Raw genomic sequence first — 27,362 nt, 5'->3', positions numbered from 1 at the left:
TTATTAATTTTCACACTAGCCATTGACATTGAAAAAAAACATCCAAGACGAGGTGCATAAAGAAAAGGGACACAATTAACGAAGAACATCGCCTAACTAGAAAATTCAAAATGTCCAGCATTCACTTCTGTTGATTCATGTACCAATAGTACTGTCCCATTACATAGTATTCCATATTAGGTTGAAATCATTTATAGGGATTTATTAACAATTTGCCAATACTGTAATGTGGCAGAAACGAGTACAAAATACAATTCCGGGGAGGGGGGGAATCCAACATTTCCATGCAGTTCTGCCTCAATATCTGGGCTTGTGTTTGCTCCATGAGAGTGACATTAAAAGTATCCATAGTACAAGGACTACAATATTTGTGCTAATTAGTGCATTCCATTGGAATTGTAAAAAATAGAAAGTTAAAGGGGCAATATGTGTTTGGCACATCTTTTTGGACTTAATTTAGATATACTCATTTGATTCTTGAAGCACTAGCCTAAAAACATTCTTAAGTTTATCATGGAGGGTCATTAACAGCATCCATAGCGGTCTACACATTTGAATGGTTATATCTCTCCAGCCTAATCCCATGGTTGTTTACCAAATCAGTGGCGGGGTGGAAACTGCAGATTGCCCCCTTAAGGATGACACTTGGACTACATCAGGTTTGCTAACTTTAGTGAAAAAATGAATGGAACTGGACATGCAGTCAATTATTTTTTCCATTGGCACAATGAATGGATTTGACATTGTAAAAGTGTTCTGTGGAGGACTAGGTTCAACTTCGTATTGGTTTTTAGTGCTGTAATTCAGTCCTCGTGTTGGTTTGTCACAGAGTAGCTCGGATGGCTTCATTCCGCAGCACTTTGTAGGTGAGCCAATAGAAAACATTGAAGCAGAGAAAACTCAGAGGGAACACAGCCCTTGATATGGTGTCGATCCTTTTTGCCCGATCTACAAACTGCCTGCGGATGTCATACAGTGGGAACCCATGAGGTAAGGCCTGAAAGATCGGAGCGTCCATCTCTGGTGGTGCATCGCCTGCTACTCCATAACTATGGAGAAAATAGGCTTGGCTCTGCTCCACCAGCTCCTGCTCCTAAGAAAGAACAAAAGGAAAAGGGCCAAATGTCTGTCACCCTCAGTCATAACCTGCAATATTTTCTCCACATTACTTGCCGCATACTGGATTATGATTAAACTCTTGCAAAATCAACAAGGCCTTTGTAAGAATTGGATTTTGTGATAAATACATTTCACGAGGTTAAACAGACAACCTCAACACTAAGTGAGATCTACAGTGCCTTCAGAAAGTATTCACACCCCTTAACTTTTTCCACAATTAAAGTGTGATAGAAAAAAAATATTTAATTGCAATTGTCAACACAATACTCTGAAATTGGAAGATTTTTATTTTATTTTTAATTAATGGAAAATAAAATGTCTTAGATAAATATTCAACCTCACTCAGTCAATACAGCGAATACAGCTGTGAGTTTCTCTAGGTAAGTCTAAGGGCTTTGCTCATTGGGATTGTACAATTTTTGAAGTTAGTTGTTGATCATTGCTAGACAGCCACTTCATTCTTGCCATAGATTTTCAAACCTAAACTTTATAAACTAGGCTAGTCAGAACCAGTCAACATTCAATGATTTTTCCTGTGCTTCTCTATTCCATTTATTTGTTTAAAAATAACTCCCTAGTCCTTGCTAAAGAAAAGTATACCCGTAACATAATGCAGCCACCACCATGTTTGAAAATATGAAGAGTGTTACTCAGTGTTGTTGGATATTCAGGACAAAAATAACATTTTCAGTTTTACTTTAGTGCCTTATCGCAAACAGGATGCTTGTCCTGGAATATTTTTATACTGTACAGGCTTTCTTTTCACTCTATTTATGTTAGTATTGTGGAGTAACTACAATGTTGTTGACCCATCCTCAGTTATCTCCTATCACAGTCATTAAACTGTTAAAATCACCATTGGCCTTATGATTAAATCCCTGAAGGAAGGGCACCTGTATCTTTGTAGTGACTGGGTGTATTGATACAGCATCCAAAGTGTAATTAATAACTTCACCATGCTCAAAGGGATATTCAATGTCTGCTTTTTTCTTTACCCATCTACCAAAAGGTGCTCTTTTTGCGAACCATTGAAAAACCTCCCTGGTCTTTGTGGTTGACTCTGTGCTTGAAATGCATTGCTTGACTGCAGGACCTTACAGATAAGTGTTTTTGTGGGGTACAAAGATGGGGTAGTCATTGAGCCCATGCAACTTGTGACTTAAGCACATTTGTACTCCTGAATTTATTTAAGCTAGCCGCAAGGGTTGAATACTTATTGACTCAAGACATTTCAGCTTTTCATGTATTAATTTGTAAGCATTTCTTAACAATTCCACTTTGATATGATGGGGTATTGTGTGTAGATCAGTGACACAATCTCAATTTAACCTCAGGCTGTAACACAATGTGGAAAAAGTCAACGGGTGTCAATACTTTCTGAAGGCACTAGCATTTTGTTTTTCTAAGTGAACAAACAGTGGAATACCCCTTTAAACTAAACTCCAGTCAGCATGAGAAATGTAGGAGTTTTTACCCTGGCACAGACGCTGCATTGCTGAGGGCCAGGCAGGGTCCCCTGGGAGGAGTTGTTGCCTGGCAAGTTGTTACCTTTCACTTGGCTGCTCTCCCCACTTCCACTTCTCTGCTAATAAACCCAGAGCAACATGGAGGTCTAGCAGGCATACATGAATACTGTGATTCAATCTAAAGAACATGCAATGACACATTACTGATTTACATTCATTTTTCAAATGTACATTTAATAAAGTTGTAATAACCTGTAACTGGTGGTATTTGCGGTCTGTAATTACAGGTGTAACAACAAATGCTTGTTACCATGCTTGTTACAAATGGGCAAGTTTCTACTAAATTCACCTACTTAGTGTTTAGTTTCTTCCCTGCTCCATCGGATTTAGTGATAACTGTCACAAGGACTATAATCTCTTGTGCACTGGGTGTCTGAGATTAAAGATTGGAGGCTCAATAGGCTCCAATTACCTACCCGTGATTGTGCACTCTTCAACATTTATGCTAGCACTTGCCACAAAAAAGTACCATCTGGGTTGACCTGGTTAAATTTACAATTACAGATCAGACAGACATAGGTTCACCTTACAGACTAGGGTCTAACATACGGGTGTCATCACAGATTATTTATTTACAGTTGAAGTTGGAAGTTTACATATACTTAGGTTGGAGTCATTAAAACTCGTTTTTCAACCACTCCACAAATTTCCTGTTAACAAACTATAGTTTTGGCAAGTCGGTTAGGACATCTACTTTGTGCATGACACAAATTCTTCCAACAATTGTTTACAGATTATTTCACTTATAATTCACTGTATCACAATTCCAGTAGGTCAGAAGGTTACATACACTAAGTTGACTGTGCCTTTAAACAGCTTGGAAAATTCCAGAAAATTATGTTATGGCTTCAGAACTTCTGATAGGCTAATTGACATAATTTGAGTCAATTGGAGGTGTACCTGTGGATGTATTTCAAGGCCTACCTTCAAACTCAGTGCCTCTTTGCTTGACATCAGGTGAAAATCAAAAGAAATCAGCCTAGACCTCAGGAAAAAAATTGTAGACCTCCATGAATCTGGATGATCCTTGGGAGCAATTTCCAAACACCTGAAGGTACCATATTCATCTATACAAACAATAGTATGGAAGTATAAACACCATGAGACCACACAGCCATCATACCACTCAGGAAGGAGGCGCGTTCTGTCTCCTAGAGAATAATGTACTTTGGTGCAAAAAGTGCAAATCAATCCCAGAACAACAGCAAAGGACCTTGTGAAGATGCTGGAGGAAACAGGTACAAAAGTATGTATATCCACAGTAAAACGAGTCCTATATCGTCATAACCTAAAAGATCACTGCTTCAAAACCGCCATAAAAAGCCAGACTACGGTTTGCAACTGCACATGGGGACAAAGATCGTACTTCCTGGAGAAATGTCCTCTGGTCTGATGAAACAAAAATAGAACGGTTTGGCCATAATGACCCTTGTTATGTTTGGAGGAAAAAGGGGGAGGCTTGCAAGCCGAAGAACACCATCCCAACCGTGAAGCACGAGGGTGGCAGCATCATGTTGTGGGGGTGCTTTGCTGCAGGAGGGACTGGTGCACTTCACAAAATAGATGGCATCATGAGGCAGGAAAATTATGTGGACATGTTGAAGCAACATCTCAAGACATCAGTAAGGAAGTTAAAGCTTGGTCGCAAATGGGTCTTCCAAATGGACAATGACCCCAAGCATACTTCCAAATTTGTGGCATAATGGCTTAAGGACAACAAAGTCAAGGTATTGGAGTGGCCATCGCAAAGCCCTGACCTCAATCTTATAGATATTTGTGGGCAGAACTGAAAAAGCGTGTGTGAGCAAGGAGGCCTACAAACCTGACTCAGTTACACCAGCTCTGTCAGAAGGAGTGAGTTGGGAATTCACCCAAATCATTGTGGGAAGCTTGTGGAAGGCTAACCGATACGTTTGACCCAAGTTAAACCATTTAAAGGCAATGCTAGCAAATACTAATTGAGTGTATGTAAACTTCTGACCCACTGGGAATGTGATGAAAGAAATAAAAGCTGAAATAAATAATTCTCTCTACTATTATTCTGGCATTTCACATTCTTAAAATATATTGGTGATCCTAACTGACCTAAGACAGGGAATTTTACTAGGATTAAATGTCAGGAATTGTGAAAAATGGAGTTTAAATGTATTTGGCCAAGGTTAATGTAAACTTCCGACTTCAACTGTATATTTTAATACAACTTGTGTACATTACCCATTATGACAACCTGAACCTCCTTGCCATCCAATTGAGAGGATAAATCCATAAGTACAATGTAACTTCTAGGTGTGATACAGGATTTAGCTGTTTACGATGAAGTGTATTTTGAGGTGAACTTACATAGTACATTACCCATCCTGACAACCTGGTCCTCATTTTAAGGCTTCCGGAAGCGCCATCCAAGTGGGAGGATAAGCACACTAGTACACCAGAATGCATGTAATATCTGTAAGTCCAATGCAATTACTAGGTGCTACACAGGATTTAGGTAGTTAAAATTAAGAGTATGTTGGGGGGTACTTGTAATTAATGTGTACTTATATTGTACGTTACCCATCCTGACCCTCATTTTAAAGCTTCTGGAAACCCCATCAACGTGAGAAAATAAACACAAGTACACTACAGAGTACATGCAATATCTGCATAAGTACAATGTAATTACTAGGTGTTACACAGGATTTAGCTAGTTAAAATGAAGGGTATCTTGATGAGTACTGGTAATAATTGTGTACCTACAAAGTACGTTACTCATTCTGACAATCTAGTTGTGAAAAAATAAACACACTAATAGGCCACAGACTACATATCTGTAATGATTACATGGTTGTTGATAGTTCTTACACGGGATGTAGCTATTTAAAGTGATGTGTAACTGTACCTATGAGAAATTTCTATATAATTACTTATTACCAAGTGAAAATACCTACCAAAGAGCTTCTACTTCAGTCAGCTTTATTGCAAAATACCCTTACAATTTTTTAAAACCTTTTGTGAAGGAATTGTGCAGGTGTCCTGCAGGAATCCTGTAGAATTGACAAAATCCTGCAGTGGTATGACTTGTCCTGCAGAAATTTTGAAAATTCTGCACAAACATGACAATTCCTGCAAGAATCCTGCAGGACCAAAACCTGCAGGATATGGCAATTCCAGCAGGACCAAGTAAATCCCAGCACGAATCCTGGCAAACCGCCCTTAGAAAAAAAAGATTACAGTCAGAGTGCAGTATAACTGCAGTATGTTGCAAATACTGCGTAAAGTTTTTTTTACTGCAGTACTTTTACAGTGTAACTGCAGTTACAGTGCAGTATAACTTCAGTTACGGTGCTGTCACGTTCTGACCTTTATTTCCTTTGTTTTGTATTTATTTAGTATGGTCAGGGCGTGAGTTGGGTGGGCAGTCTATGTTTGTTTTTCTAGGTTTTGGGTATTTCTATGTTTCGGCCTAGTATGGTTCTCAATCAGAGGCAGGTGTCATTAGTTGTCTCTGATTGAGAATCATACTTAGGTAGCCTGGGTTTCACTGTGTGTTTGTGGGTGATTGTTCCTGTCTCTGTGTTTTGCACCAGATAGGGCTGTTTTTGGTTTTCCACGGCTATTGTTTTTGTAGTGTTCATCTTTTTTTTATTAAACATGAATCAATATAACCACGCTGCGTTTTGGTCCGCCTCTCCTTCACCACAGGAAAACCCTTACAGGTGCAGTATAACTGTAGTTATTCTGCAATTACTGCGTCCAAATACCATAGTTGACTGCAGTTACTGCACTTTTACTGCAGTTTTAAAACTGAAATATTTTTTTGTAAGGGTGAATCCTGCAGGATTTTGATATTCCTGCAGGGTTTATGGCGGCGCACAATTGGCCTAGGGTCATCCTGGTTCGGGGAGGGCGGCGCACAATTGGCCCAGCGTCGTCCGGGTTAGGGGAGGGTTTGGCTGGGGTAGGCTGTCATTGTAAGATAAGAATTTGTTCTTAACTGACTTGCCTAGTTAAATAAAACATTTTTTTTTTCAATGGCAATTCCTGAAGGACCAATTCCAGAACGAATCCTGCAGGATTTTGGTATTCTGTAAGGCCATATCAGATAGTCAAACTACTGGAGGAGATAAAGGGTGTGTGTGGTGGTGAGTGCACATCATTTTGTATATAGCTATCTAGTTTTTGATTACCCAAAAATGTGTTTTAAACTTTCCTTTACAATCTGCAACAAGAAGATGCATGTGACATCTTGGTCACCATAACAACAGTTGAGGAAATGTCTGCCAGGCAGTTTAGCTAGCTAGTTCAAGTACTGCTAATATAACTTTTCTTTTTTTGTAAAGAGTTAGAGAAACATACTAAAACTGCAACAAATGTCTATATAAACATGTTAGAGGTCGCATAGTTATTTTTTTTATGTTTGCAGAATATTTTATGAGTAAATTAACTATCTTAGCTAGCATGTGCTCTACATAGCTTTGACAAAACATTTAACTTTTGCCTCCATGGAAAGTGACAAATGAGAGTTTGATATCCCCCTGCTCTGTCTCTTTAGTACTGTTGTCACAAGTTAAGCTATAATGTTTCATTGCTTATTGGCTTGCACTTGACGACGGTAACCAAGTCACAAGACTGATCATGACATATAACTAAAGAAGTGATTGAATTTAAGTGGTAAAGGGGGGTTAAAAGCATTGTTTAAAACAATGTTCCAAATTGCATACTTGGGTTTTCCCGTTCTTTCAAGGGTGATCTTCCAAGAACACCTGAGATCATACCGTCTAGTATAGGAGAACACAGAGCGCTTAAAATCTGCTACATTTGAAACGTACTTCGACATGATCTCTAACCTAAATAGGAAACTGCATCATCATGCAGCCGACACCAACAAAGCTAGCTTTTATGCTAGCTAGCTACATCTGTTTACATTGTAGCAACTAGTGCTAGCAATTCAGTGAACAACTATCCCAGAATGGAAATATTTAACATGAATAACAAGTAACAGATTTGAATTTCTCTGTACCTGTTAGTGACACCAACCAGAATAATTTTAGGTTGTGTCCTCCTCTCTCAAATTGCTTGGTCTGCTGCTACATCATTTTTTTCTGCTGCTACATTATTGTGGATGTATGACAGGTAATGTTTCAAATCAAATCAAACTTTATTAGTCACATGCGCCGAATAGACCTTACCGTGAAATGCTTACTTACAAGCCCTTAACCAAAAGTGCAGTTCAAGAAAGCGTTAAGAAAATATTTACCAAATAAACTAAAGTAAAAAATAATAAAAAGTAACAACAAAATAATAACGAGGCTATATACAGGGGGTACCGGGTCAATGTGCGGGGGTACAGGTTAGTCGAGGTAATTTGTACATGTAGGTAGCGGTGAAGTGACTATGCATAGATAATAAACAGCAAGTAGCAGCAATGTACAAAACAAATGGAGGGGGGTGGGGGGTCAATGTAAATAATCTGGTGGCCATTTGATTCATTGTTCAGCAGTCTTATGGCTTGGGGGTAGAAGCTGTTATGTAGCCTTTTGGTCCTAGACTTGGCTCTCCGGTACCGCTTGTCGTGCGGTAGCAGAGAAAACAGTCTGTGACTGGAGTCTGACAATTTTTTGGGCCTTCCTCTGACACCGCCTAGTATATAGGTCCTGGGTGGCAGGAAGCTTGGCCTCAGTGATGTACTGGGCCGGAGGCATTACCCTCTGTAGCACCTTACGGTCAGATGCCGAGCAGTTGTCATACCAGGCGGTGATGCAACCGGTCAGGATGCTCTCGATGGTGCAGCGGCATAGGCTACCAAGAGCGTTATCTCACAGTCGTCCATAACAGCTGGTGCTCTCATGCATGCTTCAGTGTTGCTTGTCTCTCAGCGAGCATAAAAGGAATTTAGCTCATCTGGTAGGCTCACGTCACTGGACAGCTCGTGGCTGGGTTTCCCTTTGTAGTCCGTAATAGTTTAAGCCCTGCCACATCTGACGAGCGTCAGAGCCGGTGTAGTAGGATTCAATCTTAATCCTGTATTGATGCTTTGCTTGTTTGATGGCTACTTTGAGGGCATACCGGGATTGCTTTTAAGTGTCCGGATTAGCGTCCCACTCCTTGAAAGCGGCAGCTCTAGCCTTTAGCTTGATGCGGATGTTGCCTGGAATCCATGGCTTCTGGTTGGGATATGTATGTACGGTCACTGTGAGGACAATGTCGTCAATGCACTTATTGATGAAGCCGATGACTGAGGTGGTGTATTACTCAATGCCATTTGATGAATCATGGAACACATTCCAGTCTGTGCTAGAAAAACAGTCCTGTAGCGTGGCATCCACGTCATCTGACCACTTCCTTATTGAGTGAGTCACTGGTACTACCTGCTTTAGTTTTTGCTTGTAGGCAGGAATCAGAAGAATATAATTATGGTCAGATTTGCCAAATGGAGGGTGGGGGAGGAGCTTTGTATGCATCTCTGTGTTAGGTATGTGTAACTGGCTGTAAGGGAGTCAGGCACAGGAGAGCAGAATTTGGGTAGCAAACGGAGCCTTTTATTTAGGCGAACAAAACACACGGCACAAAGAACACTAAACACAATACTGGTTGACAAAACCCAGCGCAACCAGTCTAACGTGTGCATACACAAAACAATAAACAATACCACACACAGAAATGGGGGGGAACAGAGGATTAAATACATGACAAGCAATGAGGGAAATGTAAACCAGGTGTGTGGGAAAACAAGACAAGACAAATGGAAAATTAAAAGTGGATCGGCGATGGCTAGAAGACCGGTGACGTTGACCGCCGAAATGCCACCCGAACAAGGAGAGGAACCGACTTCGGTGGAAGTCGTGACACTTTGTGTGTGGGGTAAAGGTGGTCTAGAGTTTATTTTTTCCTCTGGTTGCACATGTGACATGCTGGTAGAGATGAGGTAAAACAGATTGAAGTTTGCCTGCATTAAAGTCCCCAGGCCACTAGGAGCACCATTTCTGGATGAGCATTTTCTTGTTTGCTTATGGCCTTTTACAGCTGGTTGAGTGCAGCCTTAGTGCCAGCACCGGTTTGTGGTCGTAAAAAGACTGCTACGAATAATATAGATGAGATCTCTTTTGGTCGATAGTGTGGTCTACATTGTACATTCATACAATGTACAGAGGCAGAAGCAAAAAATAAATAATAGTAAAATAATTTAGCTTACTGTTTAAGAATGATAAATAGTCAGGATAGTGGGGTTTAGTTGTGAAGCTAAAATTACATTGCATTAAGACCACTGGTGTTTTATTTCCAATGAGCAGGTTTGCATTGTGATAAATTCATACAACTATAACACCCATGCATATTATTAAATGATGCTGATGTTCACGATTAGCTTGGTTTTAAATTCACCTTATGCATTGATAACTAAATGATAGGTGACATGATGCAATACAACTAGATTAGAAGGCATAGACCAGGGGTACTAAAGTACTATTTGAGGTCCAGTCACACACATTTCCTAGGTGGAAAAGGTACGGATGGATAATGTATTTTATCGGCGTAGTAACAAACCCCCACCTCGCAACCCATGCGACCTCAAAATGTTCACACCCCTCTTGTTGGCATTTAGCACGGGGCAGATTTTTTGGGCTATTTTAAAGTTAATTTCCTGCAATTATATGCATTTTTCCATGTCTTGTGTGTGTTTATAGTATACCAGGGGTCGAAGCCCGACCGAGTAAAATAAAAAATAAAATAAAAAACTATTTTGGGGGTGTGTCAATCTGTGGTCCGTATTGACCCCATTCTGTGTCCGGATCCGTTCCGCCAGATGAGTATGGAAGGCCTAGACTATTTCATCCTAACGTAAGCTAAATGCATTGGATACAAAACAAACACTGGAAATGTCCACTTTAATTGTATGCATGCATATCAAACAGGAATAATATTAAATTAACACACCATTGTAATATTATTAATGGCTTTCTCTCTCCCTACAGGGGATTAGACAGATGAACTGCAGCCCAAATTCCCAAGCCTCAAAACCAGAACAGTAGGGAGACATCAATACTTGTCATTTTTTATAGATATTCACCATTTTATTGGTCTCCCTGTATCTGTGCATGATCACAGATCATTGTAGAAAAGTTGTATTAATCATATGTACAGGATACACATGGTCCAACGAAATGCTTACTTGCAGGTTCATTCTCAAAGTCTACACATTATAGTTATCAGATTCACATGGAATTGTTGTGCAATTTAAATGTTTAAATATGAAACTATTTGTGAAAAGATTAAATGTAATTTAGCTTCGTAATGAGAGAACGGTTTGTCATAGAGTAAACTCTGCCAACTCAGTGGCCCCGCCCATGTGAACAGACAGTGGTTGTAAACTATGAAACACGGCCCTCTCTCCCAATCCTATATAAGCCCCTTGACGAAAATGTAACTTCCTGTTCCAAGGACGCAAGGACTTACCATCCCCACGTTGAAAGGACAAAGACCACATACAGAACTAAGCCAACCTCAGCAAGAACCTCACGAAATTGGCATCAAATTTCAATGTGAAGGTGACGACCTACACGCCGGAAGGATGAATTTTGACTATACCAGCCAGAATATAGCATGAGCTTAAAGTATGGCGACTTGGTATGAACTTTGAACTCTTATTCCCTAAAGAAGTGCTACCCCCTCAGCCCGCTAAACGTGGGATAGGAGTGGATGGACAGCGTATCAATTCTACCACGCTCCAGTTCACCACTAGACAGTCTTCAGAGGACCAGAGATCTATGCTGGACAACCCGGCCTCCCATCTACGACCAACCGATCGAAGCGCAGCTCAGAGTAAATATTTATTGCATTTTCCTTTTCCAAATGGCCGATAATTTAGAATGCATAAGATACTGTATTTACGATAACATAGCTTCCCTCTTTGTTACTCAGTCTTCCCGCTCTTTCACTCAAACCTAACCCCTCTCTCTTTGTGTAACCAGCTGTCATATCTGTTCCGTCCACCAGGGACATCTTGGGTCTATACATAGTCAATGGTAGGCTTCGAGGGGACCGCTATGGTAGGTACACCTACAGCTCATCCCTTGGCAGTAGTACTGTAGATTACTTTATCACTGACATCAACCCAGAGTCTCTCATAGCGTTCACAGTCAGCCCACTGACACCCCTATCAGATCACAGCAAAGTCACAGTCTACTTGAATAGAGCAATACTAAATCATGAGTCATCAAAGCCAAAGGAACTGCATAATATTAAGAAATGCTATAGATGGAAGGAAAGTAGTATAGAAACTATTAGGCAACATATTAATTCCATTTTAGACACCTTCCTGGACAAAACATTTCACTGTAATAGTGAAGGTGTAAACTTGGCAGTAGAAAGCCTGAACAGTATATTTGACCTTTCAGCTTACCTATCAAATCAAAAAATCTCAATCAGGCAACCAAAGAAAATTGACAACATTGACAAATGGATTGATGAAGAATGCAAAAGCCTAAGAAACCTATCCAACCAAAAACAGAGACCCAGAAAACCTGAGCTACACCTTCACTATGGTGAATCACAAAAAAATACATAATGAAAAAAGAAGAAACAGCACATCAGAAATCATCTCAATGTAATTGAAGAATCCATGAAATCTAACCACTTCTGGGAAAATAGGAACCCACTAAACAAACAGCATGAAGCGTTATCTATCCAAAATGGAGAAGTATGGATAAACCACTTCTCCAATCTTTAGGGCTCTATAACAAAGAACAAACAGCAAAAGCATATAAATGATCAATAAAAAATCTTAGAGTTAGCTATCAAAGACTACCAGAACCAACTGGATTCTCCAATTACATTGACTGAACTACAGGACAAAATACAAACTCTTCAACTCAAAAAGGCATGTGGTGTTGATGGTATCCTAAAGGAAATGATAAAACATACAGACCACAAATTTCAAATGGTTATACTTAAAAACTCTAACATCATCCTCAGCTCTGGCATTTCCCCAATATTTGGAACCAAAGACTGATCACCCCAATCCACAAAAGTGGAGAAAAATCTGGCCTCAATAACTACCACGGGATATGCATCAACAGCAACCTTGGGAAAATCATCTGCATTATCAGTAACAGCAGACTTGCACCTTTACTCAGTGAAAACAATGTACTGAGCAAATGTCAAATTGGCTTTTTACCAAATTACTGTACGACAGACCATGTATTCACCATGCACACCCTAATTGACAAACAAACGAACCAAAACAAAAGCAAAGTCTTCTCATGCTTTGTTGATTTCAAAAATCTTTTGACTCAATTTCGCATGAGGGCCTGCTATACAAATTGATGGAAAGCGGTGTTGGGGAAAAACATACAACATTATAAAATCCATGTACACAAACAACAAGTGTACAGTTAAAATTGGCAAAAAAAACATTTATTTCCACAGGGTTGTAGGGTGAGACAGGGATGCAGCTTGAGCCACACCCTCTTCAACACACACATATATATATATATATATATCAACAAATTGGCAAGGGCACTAGAACAGTCTGCTGCACTCACTTCTGTCATCATGAAGTGCTTTGAGAGACTAGTCAAGGATCATATCACCTCCATCTTACCTGCCACCCTAGACCTACTTCAGTTTGCATACCACCACAACAGGTCCACAGACGATGCAATTGCCATCACACTGCGCACTGCCCTATCCCACCTGGACAAGAGATATACCTATGTAAGAATGCTGTTCATTGACTACAGCTCAGCATTCAACACCATAGTACCCTCCAAGCTCATCAATAAGCTTGAGGCCCTGGGTCTCAACTCTGCCCTGTGCAATTGGGTCCTGGACTTTGACGGGCCGCTCCCAGGTGGTGAAGGTAGGAAACAACATCTCCACTTCGCTGATCCTCAACACTGGGGCCCCACAAGGGTGCATGCTCAGCCCCCTCCTGTACTTCCTGTTCACCCATGACTGCATGGCCATGCATGCCTCCAACTCAATCATCAAGTTTGCAGACGACACAACAGAGGTGGACTTGATTAGCAACAACAACGAGACAGCCTTCAGGGAGAAGGTGAGGGCACTTGGAGCATGGTGTCAGGAAAACAACCTCTCACTCAACGTCAACAAAACAAAGGAGATGATCGTGGACTTCAGGAAACAGGAGCGCCCAACACATCATCGGGGGAAAACTACCTGCACTCCATGACACCTACAGCACCTGATGTCACAGGAAGGCCAAAAAGATCATCAAGGACAACAACCACCCGAGCCACTGCCTGTTCCCCCCGCTACCATCCAGAAGGCGAGGTCAGTGCATCAGGTGCATCAAAGCTGGGACCTAGAGACTGAAAAACAGCTTCTATCTCAAGGCCGTCAGACCGTTAATCAGCCATTACTGCCTACAAACAGACTCGAATCATTGGCCACTTTAATAAATGGATCACTAGTTACTTAAATGAATGCCAATTTAATAATGTTTACATATCTTACATTACTCATCTCATATGTATACACTGTATTTCATACTATCTATTGCATCTTGCCTATGCCGCTCGGTCAGCCATATATTTACATGTACATATTCTTATGTGTATTAGGTAGTTGGTGTGGAATTGTTAGATTACTTGTTAGATGTTAGATATTACTGCAATGTCAGAACTAGAAGCACAAGCATTTCGCTACACTCACATTAACATCTGCTAACCAAATCATGAGAAACAAAGATTATTACTTGACACATTGGAAAGAATTAACAAAAGAACTGAGCAAACTAGAATGCTATTTGGCCCTGAACAGAGAGCACATAGTGGCAGAATACCTGACCACTGTGACTAACCCAATATTAAGGAAAGCTTTGACTATGTACAGACTCAGTGAGCATGTCTTTGCTATTGAGAGAGGCCGACAGTAGGCAGACCTGGCTACACACAGAAGACCGGCTATGTGCACTCTGTCTACAAAATGAGGTGGAAACTGAGCTGTACTAACCTCCTGCCAAAATGTATGACCATATTAGAGACACATATTTCCCCTCAGATTACACAGACCCACAAAGAATTCAAAAATAAATCACATTTTGACAAACTCCCATATATATTAGGTGAAATACCACAGTGTGCCATCACAGCAAGATTTGTGACCTGTTGCCACAAGAAAGGGGAACCAGTGAAGAACAAACACCATTGTAAATACAACCAATATTTGTTTATTTATTTTCCCTTGTTACAACATTGTACATAGCCATAAGACATTTCAAATATCTCTATTCCTTTGAAACTTGTGAGTGTTATGTTTACTGTACATTTTTTGTTTATTTCACTTTTGTTTATTACCTATTTTACTTGCTTTGGCAATGTAAACACGTTTCCCATGCCAATAAAGCCCTTTGAATTGAATGAAATTGAGTGAGTGAGTGGTGGGTGGGGGCGTTGAGAATGAGCACTGAAAGCAGGCAGCTGAGCCACACGAGTGAGAGGAGACAGAGCAGCATATGTGTATGTTGTTTTACCAGTTATAGGTAGGCTATATAGATTGTCATTATGGAGACACCTATTTCCAACCCTTTTTCCATAAAACTAAAACTAAATACATACTACCTCAATCAGCCTGACCTAAGCGGTGTCTGTATGTAGCCTCGCTACTTTTGTGGCCACGCTACTGTATACTGCTACTGTCTTTTTACTGTTGTTATATTTATTTACTTACCTATTGTTCACCTAATACCTTTTTTGCACTATTGTTTAGAGCCTGTGAGTAAGCATTTCATTGTAAGGTCCACTAACACCTGTTGTATTCGGCGCACGTGACAAACTTTGACTTGATTTGGCCGTTGGTTGAGGCCAATCCACCACTGCTTTCACTTTTCCAGGATCCATCTGAACATTGCCCTCAGCAATGGCATATCCCAGAAAGGTGATTGCAGAGCGGTGGAACTCACACTTCTCGGCTTTCACGAACAGTTGGTTCTCCAGGAAGCGCTGAAGGACCTGTCTGACATGAAGAACATGTTCTTGTGCAGATCGGAAAAAAAACAGGATGTCGTCAAGGTATATGAACACAAACCGGTTTAGCATGTCCGGAAGCACATCATTGACCAAAGCCTGGAAAACATGACCTGGTACTCATAATGTCCACTGGCTGTGTTGAAGGCTGTCTTCCACTCATCCCCCTCGCGTATCCAAACCAGGTGGTAGGTATTTCGAAGGTCCAACTTGGAAAATATGGTGGCCCCCTGGAGAGGTTCAAACATCGAGGAGAGGAGAGGTATGGGGTAACGATTCTTGACAATAATGTCATTAAGTCCCCGGAAGTCAATGCACGGACGCAGGGTCTTGTCCTTCTCCACAAAGAAAAACCCTGCGCCGACAGGGGATGCAGACAGACGGCCCCAGTGGCAAGAGACTCCTCTATGTACTCTTCCATAGTTTTGTTCTCTGGTCCGGACAGAGAATACAATCGATTCTGAGGTGGTGTAGTGCCTGGGAGAAGAGCAATGGCACAATCATAAGGATGATGTCATGGTATTCTGTGGGGATAGCAGAGACATCCACAGTCTTGCTTACATCCAGAGGAAGGCGACTTGAGGAAGGCTGTGCTGCTTGAAGGCAGTGGGAATGGCAAAATGGGCTCCAACCCAGGATGGAGCTTGTGGTCCAATCATTCATCGGATTATGCTTTTAAAGCCAGGAAAATCCCAAAACAACCGGAACATGGGGAGATGCAATGAGGAGGAACTGTATTGTCTCACTGTGGTTACCAGAAACCCGTAAATGAACGGGCACAGTACAGACAGCAGTTATTATTCAACCTTCATGAGCATTCCCCAATTGATAACCTAGCTCTTCCCAACTGCATAGGCTCAGGAGTATCCAACTCACCCGTCGTAGATTCCCGAGAGGGCTCTGTTGGCTTCGAATCCTCTCTGAAGAGCTACCTTCGGAAACTTCCGGATTCCCTCGGAGGTGAACGTGCCAAAGCGGGTGCACAAGTGTGCCCGAGACCAGATCTCCTCTCACTCTTGCATTCCCTTAGGCATCCACCAATTTTAATGGTAAGGGCGATAAGGGAGTCCAGATCCAATTCCCGAGTAGCTAGCTCATCCTTCACCTCCTCAGATAATCCGTGCAAATAAGTATAAAAAAGAGACTGCGGATTCCAGGCACTCTCGGCGGCCAACGTGCAAAAATCAGTCCGTGTAGTCTGCCACACTATGGGAGTTGACGTAAGTCAAGCAGTTTACTGGCCGCCTTTCTCCCAGAAACCGGAGACTCAAATACCTTTCTCACGTCTGCCATGAATTCCTCCAGATGACCACAAATGGCAGATTGTTGCTCCCAAACTGCCGTATCCCAAGAGAGCACCCATCCCAACATTAGGGTAATAATATACGCTATCTTCGATCTGTCTGAAGGAAACAAAGATGGCTGTAGCTCAAAAATAAGCGTGCACTGAGAAAGAAAACCCTGGCAGGATTCACCGAATATCGCTCCGGAGGAGGCAAGCGGGTTTCTGGGGGAGCGGGTTTCACGGGGAGCCGGGATAGGCTGTACAAACTCACCACAGATAGGGGGGAAATACCTGGATGATTAATGGGTGATTGGGGTTTTTCCAGAGGTGGCAGGTAGCCTCTGAGCTAACTCCCTGATTTGCTCCATAATAGCCTTTAACCCATGGTCATGGCGTTCCGTCAAGGACCTGAGCCCTCCCAAAAAGCCCTGTACCAGCTTCTCATGTCTCCTAATGGTGGCTTCCTGCAGGGGGAGAGTGTGGCGGAGCTGGTCCAAGTCTGCTGGTCTGTCATGGCCAGTTCGTACAATCAAGGCACAAGGCGAGACCCAGATGCAGACACAGGAGACAGATGGTTGGAGTCTTACAATGTTTAATAATCCAAAGGGGTAGGCAAGAGAATGGTCGTGGACAGGCAAAAAGGTCAAAACCAGATCACAGTCCAGGAGGTACAGAGTGGCAGAGAGGCTTGTGGTCAAGGCAGGCAGGCGGGTACAGAGTCCAGAAACAGGCAAGGGTCAAAACCAGGAGGACTAGAAAAAGGAGAATAGCAAAAGGAGTACAGGAAAAACATGCTGGTTGACTTGACTAAACATACAATACAAACTGGCACAGAGCGACAGGAAACACAGGGATAAATACACTGGGGAAAATAAGCGACACCTGGAGAGGGTGGAGTCAATCACAGGAAAAGGTGAAACAGATCAGGGCGTGACACCTGGAGCTGTCAAACGGATTTCATCAGTGGTGGAAAACATACCCGTGAAATTCACCCAGTAAAATACTACCTGAGTAAAAATCTAAAAGTATTTGGTTTTAAATATACTTAATTATTAAAAGTAAATGGAATTGCTAAAATATACTTAAGTATCAAAAGTAAAAGTAAAAATCATTTCAAATTCTTTATATTAAATTAAGCAAACCAGACGGCACCATTTTCTTGTTTTTATTTATTTATGGATAGTCACGGGCTATTGCCGTCACTCAGACAGAATTTACAAATGAAGCATGTGTGTTTAGTGAGTCCACCAGATCAGAGGCTGTAGGGATGACCAAGGATGTTCTATTTATAAGCGCAGGATTTTGACAAATTTCCTGTCCTGCTAAGCATTTAAAATGTAACGAGTACTTTTGGGTGTCAGTGAAAATGGATGGAGTAAAAAGTACATACTTCACTACATTCCTAAAAAAGTAAAAGTAAAAGTTGTCAAAAATACAAATAGTAAAGTACAGATACTCTGCAAAAAACTACTTAAGTAGTACTATTATTTAAGTACTTTACACCACTGGATTTAATAAATAGGCTATTTTATAACTTCAGTTTATTGTTGTTGGAGACTTGTGTTATTATGCAATTATTAATGACAATATTTAGTAAATTAAATTGAAAGTTCTATCGCAATTTATATTTATATTATTTTTAATAGAATGCATTAGATTGAAGGTAACAGTTAGTCAGATTAGGCTACGGGTAAAGAAAACACTGGCTGTTGTTGACAAGCATAGGCCTAGTCAGTTCATATTATATAATTAAGTGATTGAAATGATGACCCCATTCCAGCAGGCTATTGGGCAATGGAAGCACTTCTTATGTCAATCTCCTTGCTATTCATGTTGAATAAATTAGTCTGTCAATTTGAACTAAGCATCTTGCCTAGCCTACTGTAGGCTATCTGACATGGGATGTAGGCCTATCAGGCATTATCAGGCGTTATAGGCTACCTGCATCTAGCTAACCAAACCATAGCAAAGTTAAATTACAATCATAAACCCAGATTTTAGTCAGTAGGCCTAGCCTATTCCTGTGGAAATGACAAGTCAATCGTGCAAATAGGCCATTTATAGCGGTTTGTAGTCATAACATCTGACACATAATAAGGGCTCAATGGCTAGAAAATAGCCTAACATTTGTTTTTTGAAGTTTAATAAGGGCAAATTATATTTTATCTTGCAACATATTCAAATTCCTTTATTAGTCACATTATAGCTTACAATAATGATTATTTTTGATGGAAAACCTTCTTAGGTTGTTAGAAGTTAAATCAATATCCCTTCTTATTTCACTCGATAACGTTATTGAAAAAGGGTTTATTGGCTAAATGTGGCAACTTCTCTCTTGCTGTGAAAAAAAACCCATTTAGGCTAGCTTTCAGGGTATTTTGAGTAGTCATTGGGCTAGAAATTTTAACTAGACCGGGTAACTATGGGACAAAACATACGAGGTTGGCTTAGATTATTGACATGTAAACTATATTTCATTTCCAATGTTTATTAAAAACATAAAAACATTTGCACAATGAGCACTTGTTGTCTCTCAAATACTTTGTTACAGTTGTTGGTTAGCTAGCTAGCAAATTTTAGCCATATTAGCATTGACATGAAATCAGTTAAAATACCTCAAAACAAGACATGTTATCAAGAACAAGATGAAACCAGCCTCTTACGATTCACCACATGGCCATTTCTTGACATTCTTGCTAGCAATCTGGCCACACAGAATCACAATAGCCGACTTCTGCCCAATGGAAGCTCGCACATCGTTTTCATGACATTGTCGGCTAACCCGTCTATAGGCTTACAATTTGTCAAGCACAAATGACTATCTCACAATTTTAACTATAGTTTGTTTATGCGTCTAAAAATATTTAATTGATGGTTAAAGAAATTGATCCATTGTCAAATGCACCGTTAAAGGATTTAATAATTTAAAGTATTTTATTGAGGTGAACCGTTTGTGTACCTGTTTTTGCCATTGGGCCTGGGTATCAGACTCCAGATCTTTATTGCAGAGTTATGTCAATGATGTGGTCGGTTTTCAATTGACTTACACTTATCACATGGTTTGTGCAGGCTGAAATATGGTGCGTTTGGATGCTATCAGAAACATTAAGATTTGTAATGAGCATTCGTTGTTACACCCCTGTAATTACAGACTGCAATTACCACATGTTGTTATTACAGTGTAACTATGAATTATTACAATTAATTACAATACTTGTTACAATTTAACTATTACACTATAATAAGGACTACTTAAAATGAAGTGTTACCAGAATTGTCATAATATTGTGGGCAGGCTAGCTCTGGAGCTACACACAAACTACTACCACAATTCAGTTGTTTTCAAAAAAATGTTTTAGATCATTCTCTTTTGCGTTACTTGTTTACTTTCATATTTGTCCCATTAGTTTGAGATGCAAAGGGAAACGGCAAGCTAAGCTGTTGTACAGAGCACATATAGACAGAAGAAGAAAGAAAAGGACTTGAATTTAGCACAGGCCAGTGGATCTGTGGATCTCCCAGCATGAGATACGACAGCCAGCTGAACTGTGTGGCTGCTGCATAACTGGGCTTAGATGGAATAGCAGGCGACAGCAGCCTGAGGGGGTGGGCTGCACAGGGGCTTGTACCAATGATTTATACACTAGATGACGGATAGGGGAGCACTGAGTTGAAGCCACCATGCCGCCATCTTGGCACTCCCCCATTGTTGTAAAAAAAACATCTTGGAAGCTATAGAAATGCATTTATTAATGTCCACATTTGTTTTTGCCAAATGTATTCTATTACAGACACCTAAATGTATACTTTTTTGTATAACTAACCTTACTGACACTCTACAACATTTAAATACTTTTTTGTCCTTGAAACATTTAATTGAAATACTGCACAATTCCATTCATTCCTATGGAGGATTGCTTTTACTGGGGAGTGCAAATATGGCTACCCAGTGGCGTCAAAGCCTCTCAATGGCCAATACATAGCATCAGCAATGCAATGTTTATATACATCATTGTACTGTACTCACAGTTCTCTGCCGCTGTTGTTCTTTGATCCTTTTCCTCAGTCTGAAGAACTCTTTGTGCTGCCGTGAAACAAAGTTTACTGCTGCATACTCCAGCAGTGCAGCGAACACAAAAAGAAGACACACAGCCATCCAGATATCAATGGCCTTCACATAAGACACCTACACAACCCACAAAATAAATGAATAATGGTTAGAATCACAACTTTAACATGCAGGTAAACAACACGGTGATGGTGCTCTTAGTATAGGAACGTTCCCACCACTGAAATAATGTGGGGGCCTCCCGAGAGGCTCAGTGGTCTAAGGCATTGCATTGCAGTGCTAGCTAGTGGTGCCACTAGAGATCCTGGGTTCGAGTCCAGGCTCTGTCACAGCCGGCCGCGATCGGGAGACCCATGGGGCGGTGCACAATTGGCCCAGTGTTATCCGGGTTAGGGGAGGGTTTGGCCGGCAGGGATGTCTTTGTTCCATCGAGCACTGGTGACTCCTGTAGCGGGCTGGGCTCAGTGCACGCTGACATGATCGCCAGGTGCACAGTGTTTCCTCCAACACATTGGTGTGGCTGGCTTCCGGGTTGAGTGGGCTTTGTGTCAAGAAGCAGTGCGACTTGGTTGGGTTGTGTTTCGGAGGACGCACGGCTCTCGACCTTCGCCTCTCCCGAGTCTGTACGGGAGTTGCAGCGATGAGACAAGACTGTAACTACCAATTGGATACCACAAAAAAGGGGTAAAAAATAAAATAAATAACGTGTGGATTGGGAATTACGTATAGAACTGGTAGCTTCTGAGTTAAAACATATTTTTAAATAAATGTTTATTGACTATATGTTGGTTGTCAGGAACAAAACACCTGAGCTGAATACAATATAATTTCTCTCTGACCTTAGGCAGGGATGCTCTCGACCCAGAGCTTTGGGTTGTCATGGTGAGCACTGTGGTGATACCAAGGCCCACTCTAGCTGGGGCGGCATCCATGTTGATCCAGAAGGAGACCCAGGAGAGGATAACGGTTAGCAGGCTGGGGATGTACATCTGGATCAGGTAGTAGCCCATCTGTCTCTCCAGGTGGAACTTTACCTCAATGCAGGCAAATTTACCTGCCAGCATGCCAGATGGTTGGAGATTACATTTTTTGTTTTATTTTTATTTCACCTTTTTTTAACGAGGTAGGCCAGTTGAGAACAAGCTCTCATTTACAACTGCGACCTGTGACACTGTCATAAGGATTGGACCCTTTAAAAAAAATGCTTTGCCTAAAATGACATACCCATATCTAACTGCCTGTAGCTCAGGACCTAAAGCAAGGATATGCATTCTCTTGATACCATTTGAAAGCAAACACTTTGACGTTTGTGGAAATGTGAAATTAATGTAGGAGAATATAACACATTAGACCCCCCCCATCTTTGAAATGCAAGTGAAAGGACAAAATGTATGTCTGTCCTGGAAATGTTCTTGTTACTTACAACCTCATGCTAATCACATTAGCCTACGTTAGCTCAAACGTCCTGCGCGGGGACACCGATCCTGTAGAGGTTTTAAGCAAAGTGTGGCGATAGCATACCATTGGGAGTCCAGAATCTACCTGTGTTGTAGTGCTTGGTGCAGTAGCCCAAGTCTTTCTCCTCCTTCAACACAAACTGAGGAAGCATCAGGTCATCAGCCACCTGGACAGGACCAATGTCCAGCCACTGGAAACACAGGTCATTCATGGTGTAGCCAACTAGAGCACAGAGGAGAAGAAGGGAGAACGTGGGTTTATTTTATTCATGGTATAGCCAGCGACAGAGAGAGTTTATTTATAAAGTTGTCAACAGCAAAAGCCTGTCTAGTCAAGTGTAGAGAATGGGGAAAAAGAGGCATCAGGGAGTGAAACTAGCCAAGTGCAAAGAATAGATAAAAAGAGGGAAAAGAAAACTCACAGCTTTCCAGCTGCATAGAGCACGTCTGAATGTCCATGGGGAAATTCATCAGATCCATGGGGCAGGACAGGATCAGAGTTAACCTGGCTCACAGAACCAGAAGCACATAGTGAGAAGATGAATCGAAGACAGGTATGGGGAGCTTTGGACAATCTAACATTACCTGTGGCTTCAAATTGAGTGTATAAAGTCAAAGATGTGAACTTTTGCTAATTATTGTTACTGACAAAGTTATAACATATCTATCATTAATGAGGAGACTACTGTTTTAGAGACACCGGTCACCTGATACTGTAGAGAACATTCCCATCTTGGAATATCCGCAGCAGTTTGTTGTCTGTGGTGACTTCGTGAAAGTTTGCCCCCTTTTCATTGGCAAAGAAAAGGTCAGGTTTCCAGATGGAGTCCAACATGGAAGGATCCAGGTCCAGAGAGTCATCAGGGTACTCCTTATAGGCCAGTCGCGGGTCATTCCATTGTTGACGTAGAAACACATTGAGACGATAATCCTATGGTAGTTATTGTATAAAAGAGACTATAAATGGAGCGAACAGCCACTGTTTGGATGAAAGGTGGATGACGATAGTGAAAAGACCCTCACCATTGTGGTTTCTGTGATGGATCCAAAGCTGTTGATGAAGAGGTTAATGGTGACATTCACAGGAGGACCTGAAAAATCGTCCATAAGAAACTCAGCCATTAATATGTAATATATCTGTAATATAAATATAAATTCCATGTTTCACTTTATGCTGCTTTCTGAAACAGGCAGTGTTCTTAGCTTCAGATGTCCAGTAAAATGCATTACTTATACATGTTCATTCATACATGTTTATTATCTCACTGAAAAGATGCAGCATCTGTGGTAAACACAAACTGATCAGAAAACATTTTCAGGTCTACAGTATCTAAATTGCAATGACATGAGGATTGTATTGTCTACCATTGCATAATGGAATAACAGCTTACATTCATATTGTGGCAAGTTGTCTTGTATTAGATTGAGTTATCACAAACAGACAGAATAAAATGGTGTTGTCATTTCCAATACACTCCCATTAGTATATTGCATCTCTCAACTACTGACATCCTACATTTTTCATAATATAATTTCCTAAGAGGGTATAATTTATTAATTCTACTTGAGTTACATTAGTGTATTTATAGACATCAGCAGGGAGTTACCCTGCAAGGCATGTACTGGCATATTTCAGTGATGTGGAGCAAGCATGAAATATATATGACGAGATGTGACCCCTGAGAAATGAAGAGGAAGTATGTCAGAGGGAATCTGCTGGCTTCGCTGGCTGTGAAGAAACAAAATAAACTAGGCCTGTGGGTGAACATGCATTCAAAATGACACTTCTAACCAAAAACAAACACTCTTGAGTTATTCTGGGTTTAAGTACCACAATAAATAGAAAGTGGAAATCTTTCTGATTTATGTCACATTGTGTCTTAAATTTATTCTGTAAAACTTCTGTACTATACCCACCTGTTTAGGGTGTACTATACGGTAATGTGTATTACTGTACTGTGTAATCTACTGTACTATGTTTTGCAATATACCTTTGAAGTTGGGTCTAATGCGGGCGTCATACCCAGATGTCCTTCCCATAAGTTTATCCAGAAAGTCAGATGGGGAAGGGGCCTTCCCTACCCTGCTAGGTAGCTTAATCTCCTTACAGGACCCAGGCCTGCCAGAGGGGAGGAGGAAACCGTGAGAGGAAAAGCAGGAGTGCTATTATCTGGAACTGATGGGCAACTACTGCTTCAGATGATGGCCATGATAAAGGGATTTGAGTCATACAGGTGAAGGTGAGGAGTTACACTCTGTATCTCAAGTGATTTTCTGCTCAAATATTTCTCAGAAAACATAAGGAAATAAGATATGCTCTTTTGTATTTGCCATCTTTTTGTGATGAACCACATGTAGTAAAGTAAAGTCGTTTTTGGTAATACAATTGTAATATTCATATAATTACAATTAAAAGGATGGTAGTTTAGTGGGAGTGATCGGTTATATATTATATTAAAATTAGAAACACGCAGGTCATGTAACTTGCCCCTCCCTCTATGAGACTGTTGTATATCTCATCAAATGGACAACATCCTCCAACGTCCAACATCCTCCAACATCCAACATCCTCCAACATCCAACATCCTCCAACATCCAACATCCTCCAACATCCTCCTCTCCACTGTGTCCCAACATTCCAAGTCGTCTCTTTCCGTCTCTCAGCGGTTTACAAATCCTAGTTATTGGTCATTCCTTTTACAAAATGCAATGTAAAACATGCTTAGCTCGTCACCTCAATAAAATATATATGTTACATGTGTTCCTTAGGCAATTTAAATATCATGAACCTTTCAAATAACTATATTTCTCTGTATGTAATTAGCCTGATTTTCATATAATTGGCAAAACATTGTAAATTCCCTATGGTTCAACAACTTCTTTCACTTCAAAAGTAGCCGATCTATATTTCTTCATTTTATTACACATTATAAATGTACACTGAAACAACATATTTCATTTATTTTTAGTCTCCTCCCCAATTTGACTCAAAACAGCCAGAGGCATAGGCTGTAATAAAACAATAATAAGTATCTAAAGGCTTAGTAAGCCTAAAGGTCAAGACAATAATTAGATGTGTCTTACCTGCCTTGTAGAAAGCAGACAGACGAGACCCATACCATCCATGGGACTAGTGAAAGCATTCTCTGCTTACAGCAATACACATAAAATAAAGGACAATTTTATTAAGTATTCAGAGGCATATAACTCAGTGAAGAGTCTGTGAACCTATGCAGAGAACCATGGTATTGCTTCGCTACCCAGACAAATCCTTATGGAGCCCTCTGACCCTCCCGCTCTCTGCAGGTGTAACATCCAAGATGATGCTTGTCTATAACTCAAGGTCTGGGGAAGTTTTGCTATATGAGAGTTTGTGTGGAAGAACACAAGCTTTATCTCTTTTTCATGGCCACATGCATGCTGCAGGAATTACGTCAGGAATATTTAAAGAGACAGCAGCATTTTAGACTCTCTTTTCAGTGCACTTTTTGGGCCCAAAATACCTTGAGATTTCATCTAATGATGGCTTTAGACTTTGAGCACAGTTTGGATCCACACTCTTATGATGGCATTTCATGTGGAATAAATCATTTCCCCCCCACAAATAAAAACACATTCATAACAGAGAACGTGGACATACATTCTCCAAATATATATGTATAGGTACTTCCATTATTAAAATAGTAATTCATTTCAATAATTATTTAGTAAATAAATACTAATTGGTAAAAAGGATTTTGAAGTCTAGCATGAGAAGAGGGGCACTCAAGGCAGTCAAATGCAATAATCAAGGGTACAAAGTTAAAGGAAATTACTTTCAAGGCAGTCAAATGCAATAATCAAGGGTACAAAGTTAAAGGAAATTACTTTCAAGGAGTCAAATAAAAAAGGGCAAAATGGGAAGATATTATGCATATTTATTTCTTATGAAAAATGTTAGTTGTCTCAACTAGTTAATTAAACTCTCCCTCGAAGGGTTACATTTTCTGTTCACAGGTTAATCACTTCAGTATCTTTGAACACCTAGATAAATTACAACACCTATGTAGTAACCCCCCCCCCCAAAAAAAATAAATATATATATATATATATATATATATATATATATATCAGCAAAGTTTGTACTTGTGGTAAAAGGGAAGTGCCTTTATATATATATATATATATATATATATATATATATATATATATATATATATATATATATATATATATATTAAAAATAAAGGCACTTCCCTTTTACCACAAGTACAAACTTTGCTGATAAATACTTTGAGGGAAAATGTACATGATATGATTGTGTAGTTGTCTCACCTAGCTACAGTACCATAAGATTAATGCATTAATTGTAAGTCTCTCTGGATAAGAGCATCTGCTAAAATGTAACTCAGATTTAAAGTAAAAGTCAGACATGAGGCGGCAATACATTTCACACAGTTTTTAAAAATAGTAATTATGCCTACGACTACCTTAGCAACAGGGATGTTAGCTGCACATGTTGTCATAAGACCTTTCCCTCACATCTGTAAGACCTTTCCCACCTTCCCACAAGAAGGTCTTTAAGAGCCAAAGTGTCAGCGGATGGGGAAAAATCATTACAATCATGCATGTAAAACCATTTCCAGTCCCATAGTGGCAGCCTTCTTTAGATCATAACGTATTCTGCAGAGCATACTGCAGACCTACTTTTCCAGTGAGTGGTTCTGTATGCTATAACCCGCACAGGTCAGGTACTCTCTGAGCAGGACTGCCTGTTCCCAGCCACTCCAAGGAGAGCCATGGCACTTTTACCACGCCAGGAACAGTCTGTAGGAGCAGTGCAGGCAGGTTAGTAGTGATGGTTGAAATTTGGGAATGGCTCTTTTGATTAACTAAACTTTGTTTCAACATGGGTAACCCTTGCATAATAGATTCCAAATTTGAGCTTGTGTAATTTAATTACTA

The 27,362-nt window shown here is 40.4% G+C and overlaps 1 protein-coding gene across 1 annotated transcript; it reads right to left on the bottom strand.

Moving 5' to 3' along the window:
- Positions 1-737: 737 nt before the first annotated feature.
- On the bottom strand, positions 738-25,561 carry LOC139418441 (glycine receptor subunit alpha-2-like). The gene is made up of 10 exons (XM_071167865.1): positions 25,503-25,561; positions 24,410-24,537; positions 23,442-23,509; positions 23,126-23,349; positions 22,841-22,923; positions 22,504-22,641; positions 21,801-22,015; positions 20,920-21,078; positions 2,594-2,704; positions 738-1,093 (listed from the first exon to the last, which is right to left on the bottom strand). Exons 1-10 carry the CDS (start codon positions 25,559-25,561, stop codon positions 824-826), a joined length of 1,455 nt encoding a protein of 484 aa, XP_071023966.1. The 3' UTR covers positions 738-823.
- Positions 25,562-27,362: the final 1,801 nt, after the last annotated feature.

This window comes from Oncorhynchus clarkii, chromosome 10 (genome assembly GCF_045791955.1).
Source record: "Oncorhynchus clarkii lewisi isolate Uvic-CL-2024 chromosome 10, UVic_Ocla_1.0, whole genome shotgun sequence".
Classification (NCBI taxonomy): Eukaryota; Metazoa; Chordata; class Actinopteri; order Salmoniformes; family Salmonidae; genus Oncorhynchus; species Oncorhynchus clarkii.
The sequence above is the reverse complement of the archived record's forward strand: the minus strand, read 5'-3'. Positions and strand labels throughout refer to the sequence as shown.